The following is a 12,238-nucleotide window of genomic DNA, read 5'->3' as shown; positions in this document are numbered from 1 at the left end:
GGGAAATAAGTTTCTGTATTGTAGTTTACATGAATTATTACTCAAAGATCTGTGTTAATATGTCCAGTAAGGAATCTATTTGTCAAAAAACATTTCCTGAATCATTTTTGTTGTCTGTAAGGTTACAGACATACTTGCTGACGGTATTTTGAAATAAATTACCAAAATAATTAAACTGGCATGGTTATATCGTGTTATTTTAACAAATGAAATATGCACAATTTTAAAATCTTGTGTGCGGAATTTTTAATTTGGCGCAAAATTCCACCACGAGTAATCCCCTTCTTAGGCAGAGACACGCCATATTCCTGATTTCAGAAACCAGCCTCTCCCCCACTGACAAAATGCGAGGAGCCTTCTACAGCTTTATGCTAGTGGCAGGGAGACAAAGCAGCCTGACCACATGGAACAAAAAATTTTGAGCAGCAATGAACTTGGGTTGGAGGAAACAACATGCTTTCTATACAGAGATTTCACAGCAGTTAAACAAACCACATGATCTCTACTACATTCAAGTACAGAATAGTGAGTCTGCCAGAGCCGGGAACGGAACGCAGGTCATAGAATATCAGGGTTGGAAGGGACCTCAGGAGGTCATCTAGTCCAATCCCCTGCTCAAAGCAGGACCAATCCCCAACTAAATCATCCCAGCCAGGGCTTTGTCAAGCCTGACCTTAAAAACTTCTAAGGAAGGAGATTCCACCACCTCCCTAGGTAACACATTCCAGTGCTTCACCACCTTCCTAGTGAAAAAGTTTTTCCTAATATCCAAACTAAACCTCCCCCACTGCAACTTGAGACCATTACTCCTTGTTCTGTCATCAGCTACCACTGAGAACTGTCTAGATCCATCCTCTTTGGAACCCCCTTTCAGGTAGTTGGAAGCAGCTATCAAATCCCCCCTCGTTCTTCTCTTCCGCAGACTAAACAATCCCAGTTCCCTCAGCCTCTCCTCATAACTCATGTGTTCCAGTCCCCTAATCATTTTTGTTGCCCTCCGCTGGACTCTCTTCAATTTTTCCACATCCTTCTTGTAGTGTGGGGCCCAAAACTGGACACACTACTCCAGATGAGGCCTCACCAATGCCAAATAGAGGGGAACAATCACGTCCCTTGATCTGCTGGCAATGCCCCTACTTATACAGCCCAAAATGCCATTGGCCTTCTTGGCAACAAGGGTACACTGTTGACTCATATCCAGCTTCTCCTGACTCCAAGCACCAGAGTCTCAATACAGTCAGCCTGGAGGAAGGCAGGGTCAACGACTGTGTCCTACCCAAAAGGAAGGATGAGGCCCTCAGGAGAGAAGTAGGGAGGCCAGGAACAACATCCCACCTCTGTGAGCTCTCTGTTGGAGGAGGCCAGGAACAAACACCTCTTGCTTCCTGAGTCACAGGGAATGGAAGAGAAGCACTTGAAGTATAAATAGAGACATTTTTAAAGTCACTTACAAGTTTATTACAACTGGCTTGGATGCTAAAAAAGCACATTCCTATCCCACATAATTAACCCTTTAGTTTCATCATCCCATTTAAGCTCCACACTGTGATCAGCTCAGAGATCAGCATGTTGCAAAGCTCTCTCCATGCTATTATTCCCATCCCTGAGCCAGCTCTCTTCCCCACACACCAAGACATGCCTCTTCACACTCAGCCAGCACAAGGCTGTAGCTTCTCCCCAGACCAGCCAGCAGGCTCCTGAGGAGCCCCAACCTGCTCAGTTCTCATAGCCATTACTGCTTCTCCACATGACTGCCCCTCTCTAGAACTCTCCACCAAAATCACTATGCCCATGCTAAGCCAGCCTCCTTTTAGTTAACACAACTCTAATAGACTTTATGGATGGGGAATGTTTGATCATGCCCTCAAGACTTGTAGTAGGAGGCCTCAAAGGCTCTGGGCTCCGATCTCTTCACCAGGCTCATAACCGCTCAAGATTTGTCTTGAGCAGCCATGTTGATTTCCCTTGCTGCCGCTGCTGCTATAAAGGAGCCCCATCCCAAATATCACCAGCTGAAGGAAAGACTAATTCCTGACAAAGGAAACTCCCCAAAAATATCTGATACAAAGATCCTTGTAACAGGGTGACTGACAATTAGTTTCCATGTTTGCAACAAGACATCTTTCAACTCAGTACCCTGCTATTTACTTTTTCTATCCAAGCTCAAGGGGACAGCTACAGAAACTGACAAATACAATTAAACCTGATAAAAGGCAATACTTTTCTATGTCTTCTGCGTGTGCAACTCACTGCCACAAGATATCACTGAAGAGCTCAGCAGATTTTAAAAAGCATTAGGTATTTATATGGATAATGAAAATATCCAGTTACATTAAACAGATCACATAGCAAGCCTCTCAGTGCAAGCCCCCTGTGATGAAGTGAGAATGTTCTTAATGTTTTTGCTGAATACTGTGTGGGCACCTCAGTTTCCCCTAGGCATTTAAGTATCTAGGTGGTGGGATAAGCGTATGTGATTGTTGCAGAGCCCTAGAGGGCCAGTGTAATGCTGTCTGCACAGAGAATGGCCAACACCCTGTCTCCTGGCAACTGATGGCCTGGGCCCCTCCTCTGTGCAGACAACAGAGTAGTTAAACCAACCTACTCCCCAATGTAGACAGTGCTAGGTTGACAGAAGAATTCTTCACTTGACCTTGCTACCGCCTCTGGAGGAGGAGGATTACCTATGCCAGCAGAAAACCCCCTCCAGTCGGTGTAGGTCTATACAGAATCGGCACTGCCGCAGAGGTGCAGCTGTGCCACTGTGGCATTTCAAGTATAGACACGCCCTGAGACAGCCTGACCACTGCATGACATGACCCACTGGGCTGATCTGAAAGAGGGTGAAAAGTCCCATCAGCTCTTTGTATCTGGGGTCACCGAAAGATCATGAGTCTCTTGAATGCAATGTCAAAAACTCTCCAGAGCAATTTGCTAAAAGAAACTTGACATTTGTTTCACTCATTCATTAACTAGCTGAGCACAGGAAAAGCCTCACATTTGGAATGCAACATTTTTATCAAAGATCATCAAAAATCAGCCTAACAACACGAAGTTATATTCATTTCTTCCATGAGACGACACGTGTACACAGCCACCCAACTGGCGACACAAAGGTAAACTGAGGCAGCTGGATGACAGCCAAGAATGCTGAGGAAGGTGAAGCAGGGCCACCCAGGGCACAGAGCTGATCCCCTGGGGCTGCAACATCTTCGGACCTTCGCTTTTCGCCCTTCCCGCCCCAGAGGAGTCGGCCCGGCCCCAGCCGCTCCCGGGGAAACACCCCGAGAGCAGAACCCAGACCGGGGTGTCTTCAGCCCAGCCCCTGGCCCTGCGGCTGCTCGCAGCGCCCAGGGCACCGCCTGGGACGCGGGGCTCCTCGTTCCCGCCTCGCTCCCCCGCCCTCGGCGCGCTGGACAGGCCCCGCCGCACGAGCTGCCGGGCTCCCGCCCCCAGCGCGGGCCGCGCCGCGGAACCCCCCGGGCCGCTGCCGGGGCCAGTTACAGCCGCGACCGGCCTCCGCCGCGGGCCCGGCCCGAGCCGGGCAGCCCCGCGAGGAGACCCCGGGGCAGCGCCCCCGGCCCGGCCAGCGCTTCTCCGCTCACCCGGCATCCCCGGGCCGCCACCGCCGCCATCTTGGAGCGAAGCGTGTGAGCGGGCGCCGCGCCGCGCCGCGTGATGGCGTCACCCGGCCGCGCCGGGGGCGGGGCACCAGGCCGGCCGGGGGCGGGGCACCGGGCCGGCCGGGGGCGGGCCGCAGGAGGAGGCGGCGCCAGAGCCGGCGGGAATCTTGTGGCCGCGAGTTCCACAGGCCGCCCCGGGAGCAGCTCAGGGCCCGGCCTAGGAACGCCGATCCCGACCGGCCGCTGCCCACCTGCTGCAGGGGGCCCGAACCGGTCCAGGATCCCGCACGCAAGCCGCGGGAGCGCAGCATCAGTGCCCTTGCAAAGTCAAGTCTGCCGGAATTGGGCAACCTTAACTCTGCCTCCCTGAGCGCACGCCGCCTGGCAAGGGCTGCGCAGCAGAACCTCCGGGTTACCGGCACCTCGGGGATGGAGGAGGGTCCTAGCTCTGAACAAAACAACTTGCTGCTTTCCGAAGCTTACAGCTGAGCATTGAGGGGACAGGGCCTTGAGGCCTCACCATGCAGAAGGAAAATGCTGCTTCCCTGTGGTCTGTTCGTGGTTTACCTGTCGCTCGGGACCTTTCCCTTGCCGCTGCCTCAGTGTGCACTCCCTGTTCCCGTGAGGTGTGCGGTCAGCTGGTCAGTTCCTGACTCCGAGGTGGGACGGTCACTTGTTCGCATACCAGTTTTCCCACAGGACACGTTCATCCAGTGCCCAGGACGGAAGGTGCTCACTGCATGAGCTGTTATTGAACATACTGTTTTCTTCTCTTCCGTGTTTGGCCCCAGGCCTTAGGTCCTGGGCTTTGCTCTGAAGACACCATTATTAATTTCCTCTGTGGCGCCCACCACTGTAATATCGAAGTGCTTTGCCAACCTCAGCTTCTTTTCACAACACCCCTGCCAGATGAAGGGGTGGTATTATTCCCATCTTAAAGATGGGAACTGAGGCACAGAGATTATGGTCAACTTTCCACTAATTCTGGGTGTTCAATTTGAGATGCCTAGGACCTTTTTATTCAGAGTGCATATCATTTTGTATGTTCAAAGCAGAGCCCCCCTTGATTTCAGCTACCACTGTGAGTGCTCAGCCTGGCCAGAAAAATAGACTCCAGGGTCTCAAGTCTGGCACCCAAAAAATGAGGATGATGCAATTAGTGAGCACCTGTGAAAAGCCTGGTGGCTCGCCCAGCATCAACTGCAGGGACAGAATCCAGTTCTTCAGGGCAGCATTCTGCTGACTTGACCAACCTTTTGCTTCCTAGAGACTAACCAATTTATTTGAGCATAAGCTTTCGTGAGCTACAGCTCACTTCATCGGATGCATACTGTGGAAAATACAGAAGATGTTTGTTTTTATACACACAAATCATGAAAAAATGGGTGTTTATCACTACAAAAGGTTTTCTCTCCCCCCACCCCACTCTCCTGCTGGTGATTGTAAGGAGAGTGATCACTTTACATAAACTATCACCAGCAGGAGAGTGGGGTGGGGGGAGAGAAAACCTTTTGTAGTGATAAACACCCATTTTTTCATGATTTGTGTGTATAAAAACAAACATCTTCTGTATTTTCCACAGTATGCATCCGATGAAGTGAGCTGTAGCTCACGAAAGCTTATGCTCAGATAAATTGGTTAGTCTAAGGTGCCACAAGCCCTCCTTTTCTTTTTGTGAATACAGACTAACACGGCTGCTACTCTGAAACCTTTCGCTTCCTGCAGTTTACTGACTCCTGCACTACTCAAACCTGCTCTATCCCAAGAGCAGGTCCATTCTGTGCAATGAATGATGGAAAAGTAGTATGTGATCATGTGTTTGCAGACGAAAGCATAATGCATGCACCAAGGGGGCCGAATTAAGGTCTCACAGGGAACCCTAATTCTGACATTTCATAGCATTCGAGTACTTAACTTTGCACCACTAATAATGGTTTTAATGTAGCTTTTTGTGTGTAGTCCCCTACATTTTTAAAAAAGCAAACTGAAAAACCAATTTCTATCATGTGACATGATACTGACACCCACAGGATTCATCAGCAGAGTTGGAACACTTAGATCCACCACTTGAGCTAACATTGTAAATAATAATAGTAGGTTGTTATCTTGTATGTGGACCAGTGCTAGAGGATGAGACACTTTGTCAAAGGGTTTCACAGATATTTGCTGACAGCAGAGCAATGATTAGACTCAGGAATCTTGGATTCCATTCCCAGGTCTAGAGGGGAGTATGCTCTAGTGGCCGGACTCATCTACCCATTTCCCCAAAGCTTGACCCCCTCTTCCCTCCAACCTGTCTTTCCCACAACCGACTCCTCATCCCAGTCCCATTCTCCTCACCTAGCCAGTCCCATCTCAAGTTTATCGTCCCAATCTTCCCCTCTCAGCTTGTCATGTTTGTTTCGTTTTTCTACTATACCATTCAGATTTTGTAGTGTTCTCTCATGCTCCTACTTACTCCTTTCTGCACAATTCCAACGTTTTCATTTCCTCATGACATGAAAGCCTTTCTAGACCTCTAATCATTTTCCTTGCTCATCTCTATATCCCTATTTCCTTTTTCAGATAGTGTTTGATTTATATAATAGCATAACTTTAATAGAAGGTAGTATTTTTCCATTGCATTCCTTATGTAGCCTAATGTAATTCACTTTGACTGTTGTTTCACTTTGAGCAATGATAGACAAGTCTTTTTCTTCAGTATTTAAATTTTGAACCCAGTAATATATCTTAGTAGTTCAGAGTATTATTTCCAGTGTGCATTACTATGCTTTTATAAGCAATGAATTTCATATGCCATCATGCTACTCTGCTGAAGTCAGTTCAAGATACTTTTCTGGTCTCAACTAACCTAGAGATGGTGTAGGCTAGATATTTTCCCTGTCACCCTTTGTGGTAATGACTGATGCTATGTCCTTCTCTTCCTTAATTTCTCCCTTTATGCCATTGGCAGTCCAGCAAACCCAGAGTATGTTGCCTATTTCTTATTCTGATATATTCTGCACAGAATCTAATTGCTCTTCAGGTTCCTGCTAAATTCTTTTTTATATTCTACTTGCCATAGTTTACAATCCTTCATATAAGCTTTGCTAGGGTTGGACTTCCTTTTCCTGAATGATACCCGTTTGACTTCAGTAACCTCTTGTACCTTGCTGTTTTTCCTGGTCTTTTTACTTCTTTGGATGAATAGTCATGGCAATTTAAAAATCCTTTATCAGCTATGGGGGGGCAGGGGGATATACTTATTTCCTCACTTGTCTAGCTTTCTCTTTTTGATCTCCTCCTTTCTAAAGTGTTGGGGCACTGTGCTAGTTTGAATGATTAAGACATTCCTAGGTGCTTCCAGACATGAGCTATGTTTCACAGCACGTACATTCTAGGTTTCTGAACTACTTGCTCTATTTATACCAAGACTTTTTAAGCATAAGATTTGCTGCCAGTAATTGATGCAACAATGATTGAAAGCTTTCAGTAACTGGCATTTATTATCAAAGTCATACCGCATACATCTGTAATGTCAATAAGATGCCACAACTACAAAAAAGATTGTGCACATTGCAGTTTCAATGCAAAACAGTAAAATGGAAAATCCATTTGTTAAAAAAAGTAATTAAAATTACTCCAGAAAGCAACTGAATTGTTGTAATGTCTTTACATCCAGTCAAATTAAAATGGTTAACAAGAAAAATACAAATTCAAAACATCTGGTATCAGTGTTTAAAAAGGCAACTAATTTAAGCATTTCTATCAATTCGCACATCAATTTCCCTGCCACGAAGCTGTATCCCATTCATCATTCGGCAAGCTCTCTCAGCCACTTCTGGGGACTCAAATCTAACGACACCACATCCTTTGGACTTCCCATTCTCCATCTTGATGTCTGCATACAGCACGTGACCTGCAAGGAAAAGAAAAAAAGGGGGGGGGGGGTGGTTTGGTGTAATGAAATCACTGCATGAAGCTCAATACCTAACCAGGTCCCTATATGAAATGATCCTGTGATTAAAAGACTCTGAAAGGTCTCTAATAGAGCATCCAAATACAGTGATAAAAAGATGTACATTTAGAACATATTTTAGAGTCAAATGCAGCAGAAATATTTCAGGTGTGATTGACTATACTTTTATATAAAGGATTGTTCTCAGAATTAAAACATTTGCCTCACTTAAGATATGTGATTGGAATCTGTTTCTCTTTCCACTGATCTACCCCATTCAAGCATTTCCCAGTTTTAGGAAGATGCAGCTTGACTCTCAGTTTTCAGAGAGCCAGACAAGACTTGCCCCCCTTTTTAAGGAGTTCACTGGAAGGGTGCATAGATGCACCTCTCTATTTTGTAGTGAAGGCCACAGTGCAGTATTGTTATTCGCTGTTGGAATGAACAAGGAGTCAGCATATGGGACTAACTATAGATAAGTAAAACTCAAACTCGTCAAACAGCTTCATATCTGGCATCCCCCTTCCAAGATATCCCTACAAAGCCATTCCAGCAAAATACATGAGCCACATCATTGTAAGATTAATCTGTTGGATCAATCTACCCACATCCAGAAATCCTTCCAGCAGAGCAGGGAAAATACATGTCAATTAACTGAATGGTTCTAAACTTAATTTATATTCTGAAATATTTCTACGTGGAAAGCATATACCATCTGTGCCAGCAGTTCTTAATTTTTTCCATACTGTGACTACATAATAAGAGGAAGAATTTCTGAATCTGCCTCCCATCTAGTCCAAAAGACAAGAGTTTCTGGACCTACTTGAGACCTGCCACCCTCTTCATGTTGAGACCCCATGATGTACATAATGAACTCTTGTAAATGAAGCCATTTCCTCCTTTCACTTTAGTTTTATATTACTGGAGAAGATTTAAAGATTATGTTGAAATCTTACCAAAATTCCTTTAATCTTTTATTGGATGAATCTGGCAAGCAGGACTAGAGTTTTAAAGTGAAGATGAGTCATGGAATGTTGGTATTAATCTATAACCAGAAAGTGGAATTCTGGGCTCATGGCTCAATGTTACAGAAGACAGTCTCTATTTTAGTATTGAGTAGGTTTGGGGCATATTTACACTAAAGTTTTCCATTGGAAGAGGACTTAGAATTGTCTGATCTATTAAACTCCTGTAAGAAAATTATTTACAGTTACTGGTAGGGAGAGGATTACTAGTAAGCCTGATGTACCCAGGCTGTCTCCAACTATTGAAAGAAAGATGTACAATTATTGCATGTTACTTTTGGTGGAGAGTATTGCCACTAGAAGGCAGAATTATAGGAGAGAATAAAAACTTGATACAGTTGATGACTGTAACAAGCATTTATTCAAAATACAAGTTTTTGCTAATATCTAATATTTTCCTAGGTTTGTAAGAAGTTTTGGTTAAGTAGTACAGGCAGCAGATGAAGTTATGATTCAGAAAGAATTTTTGTCATGTTACATAATGATTTTCTCCTACAGTAAGTTGTTTTGGAGGTTCTTCAGTAGCATAAAGTAACTTACCACACTCATTAAATTTGTCCTTCAGCATTTTCCATGTGAAATCAAAAGGAAGCTGGAGAAAGAAAGCAGTCATTCACTGAGAATCTGTTCCATGGTTGATCAATAATTAAGAGTTGCTAGCACTGAAGTATAACACACATGGAACACAGAGCATTTACTGGTGCAGAGGGTTGTGTGTCCAGTTTGTATCAATTAAAGGAAAGATTTTTCTACTCAGACCCTATATAACTCTTCCCTGTGCAGCATTAATACATTTGATGAAGACTACACGAATACTTAAGATAGTCTAACTGAAGCCATCAAAACGAGCAACAACTTAAGAGGATGAAGAAATGCTAGTACTAAGCACCAACACAAGAGTTCTGTGCAGTTATCTAGATTAGGAAAATGTTACTCACATTTCTCACAAATATCTGGCAGGCTTTCCTGGCCACCCCAGCTGCAGGTCCTCCGGTTCCTCCAAGAGTGCCTGCAAAACTGCCTGCGAAGTTTCCACGATCCATGTCCATTGTTCTTTCAAAACTGCTTCCCATTGCAAGTCCCATCCGATCTATACCTGCCCCCATTCCCTGGCCCATGGTAGGCCCCATTCTCTCCATACTAGTGGCACCCATGCGATCCAATCCCATTCTCTCCATACTAGTGGCACCCATGCGATCCAATCCCATTCTCTCCATACTAGTGGCACCCATGCGATCCAATCCAGTTGGCATTCTATCTATAACTTGCCCCATTCCGGTTCCCATCCCAGCAGGTACCATACGATCCATACTTAGACCCATCCTATCCATGCCAGAACCCATGCGATCTACTCCTGATCCCATTCTGTCCATAGTTGTACTAACACGATCAATAGCAGTACCCATTCGATCAATACCAAAACCTATTCCAGAACCCATTCTTTCTATACCAGAACCCATTCGCTCAATGGTTGGACCCATTCTGTCAATGCTAGAAGCTATGTGGTCTATGCCCAGAGGGGCCATTCGATCAATTCCTGGGGCCATTCGATCTACATTAGAACCCATGCGATCCAAAACAAGACCCATTCTATCTATTTCAGACCCTACTCTCTCCATCCCATGTCCCATCCCAGAAGGTATTCTTTCTATTCCCGCACCCAGACGATCGATGCCGGGTGCCATCCTCTCAATTCCAGGAATGCTGGCACTTCCACCTAGAACAAAATACATTGAGACTTCATTATTTGTGATCATGTGATGAGGATATTAAATTTGATGCACCTGGATATTCTTGATGTTTGAAACTACAATTTGTTACTAAATTTGTTAGTATCTTGTGTGTTCTGTAGTTGCAGATTCTGAAGCAGAAGTGTGCTTGAGAACCTAGGTTTTTTTTATTAGAAGTCAAGTTTCTAGCCCTTATGCATAAAGCTTTCAAATGTCAACCAAATGTAAAGGGATGCAGTGTTTGAAACAGTTTGCAAATTCAAGAGAAATAGTTGTTGGATTTGTGTTCACAGCTCACCACAACAATTTAAGTGTCATTTCAGCTGTCAAAACAGGAGCCTGCTCATGCAGTGGCAGATATTGGGGTTGGGCAGTGAGGTAGCTAGTTGCTGAGAGTAGAATGAGTTCAAGACCCTTCTCCCAAAAGGATTGGAATGGACTCTGCTCCTGCCAGCCAGAAGTGGTAAAGAGATGCAAACCAAGAGTTTTAGCTTTCTCCTGGGTGCCAAAACCAACAGATTCCATGTAACAACTTCAACAGTGCAAGCAGTCACTGCCAAGGCAAAAGCCTGCAGTATATTTAGCTTTTTAACGTGGAGAGAAGCAAACATTTTAACTATTTCTTTGATTTTAGTGTGTACTGATCATATCATTTCCATGTATTCCTCCATTTCTGAACGCTCCTAAATCTGCTACAGAAGGTGCATCTGTTTCAGAAACCAGAGGGCCTTTCCATACAATTTGGGTGTCACTTGCTGTGGAATACAGGGTCTCATTAATTGAGTTTATAGATAAATTACTTTTTAAAGTTCTGTATGTCTGCCAAGTGTATATTAGGGTTGCAACCAAGTCCTAGTTTTGTCACCAATAATTTAGGCTTGGAAAATCTGTTTGGCCTGAAGAGTGTCAGGTTTATTGTTAAGGCAACACTAGTGACAAGTATTCTGCAAACTACAGGAGTAATTTCAGTTACCACCCATGTCTAAAGTTTCTTTGAGCACATCTAGCCCCAAAAATCAGCTATGCCACACCAAAACTTTCCCTCATCTCCTTGAAAAGATGTGCACTGGCTAGAAAGCAAGCTGTGATTAACTTAACAACTGTCTGACTTTTGGCAACTGTCTGAGCAGGATTAGGCACTATATGCAATTGTGTGAACATGCTGCCATCTATTGAGCAATTGTGGCTTAACAAAGAATATATGGTATTTGTACTGCTGACAGCTAACATTTTCAGCTCATGCCTAGGGAGTAGTCTTACCTAGCAGGTGTGTTTTATTATGAAGGGATACGCTCTTGGTATTTAAATGTTGCACGCTCATTTATATCTTAAGACAAATTTGAACCCCACTGTGACTCAAAGGGAAAAAAGGGTATGTTTAGGCTCAGGCTCATTTACAACTTCCCAATGTTTCTGAAGAATGATTACACTGATGCAGTCTGACATTTTTGAAAACCGTGCAGACATAGTACACCACAAAATTTGAACTGTAATAGAAGGGCCTGACGTTTATTTGGTCTTTCTTTCTGGGCCCGAGGTGGGAAGAATATGGCACAGATAGCACAACGTGCCAGGGAATGGTTCTCCCTGAATCATTTTAGGCATTCAATAAGTGCATGAAATGCCAGGAAGAGCACTGTGCAAAATGCGCACCGCTTAAACTAGTGTTTCTTCACACTGGGATCATTTGTATACTGAACAATAAAGCTGCCCTTGAATTTACGATCTAGTCTAAATCTAAACTAAACTTATTCTAAAAACTGACTACTAACTATAAAACTTCAGCTAACATAAGCTAAGGTAAAGGCAGTACATAAGTGAATAAGAGCGGTTCACATCCTTTCACTGATGTGGTTAGCAGGTAGATTTTAAACACGGACTCATTTAAAATGAAGGTTCGTTACTTATAACCAGAGTTCTCTG

General features: G+C 44.5%; 2 protein-coding genes across 7 annotated transcripts in view; both read right to left on the bottom strand.

Annotated features, from left to right (window-relative positions):
- TIMM44 (translocase of inner mitochondrial membrane 44) overlaps positions 1-3,667 on the bottom strand; it is a 52,171-nt gene extending 48,504 nt beyond the window's left edge. The window contains exons 1-2 of one of the 4 annotated variants that reach the window (XM_073324468.2): positions 3,606-3,647; positions 1,336-1,413 (exon numbers count right to left, since the gene is read on the bottom strand). In XM_073324468.2, coding sequence (XP_073180569.1) covers positions 1,336-1,413; positions 3,606-3,635 — 108 coding nt within the window. In that variant the 5' untranslated portion in view covers positions 3,636-3,647. Of the gene's footprint in view, positions 1-1,276; positions 1,414-3,605 lie in introns of those variants that run through there. The other 3 variants (XM_073324469.2, XM_073324470.2, XM_073324471.2) reach the window with 3 other exon arrangements.
- A 3,414-nt stretch (positions 3,668-7,081) lies between these two features.
- HNRNPM (heterogeneous nuclear ribonucleoprotein M) overlaps positions 7,082-12,238 on the bottom strand; it is a 32,046-nt gene continuing 26,889 nt past the window's right edge. For 2 of the 3 annotated variants that reach the window (XM_073324312.1, XM_073324313.1), the window contains 3 exons: positions 9,524-10,302; positions 9,126-9,177; positions 7,082-7,521 (listed from right to left, as the gene is read on the bottom strand). In XM_073324312.1, coding sequence (XP_073180413.1) covers positions 7,358-7,521; positions 9,126-9,177; positions 9,524-10,302 — 995 coding nt within the window. In that variant the 3' untranslated portion in view covers positions 7,082-7,357. The remainder of the gene's footprint in view (positions 7,522-9,125; positions 9,178-9,523; positions 10,303-12,238) is intronic. The other variant, XM_073324314.1, reaches the window with a different exon arrangement.

The sequence above is a fragment of the Lepidochelys kempii genome, chromosome 25 (assembly GCF_965140285.1).
Source record: "Lepidochelys kempii isolate rLepKem1 chromosome 25, rLepKem1.hap1, whole genome shotgun sequence".
Lineage (NCBI taxonomy): Eukaryota > Metazoa > Chordata > Testudines > Cheloniidae > Lepidochelys > Lepidochelys kempii.
The sequence above is the reverse complement of the archived record's forward strand: the minus strand, read 5'-3'. Positions and strand labels throughout refer to the sequence as shown.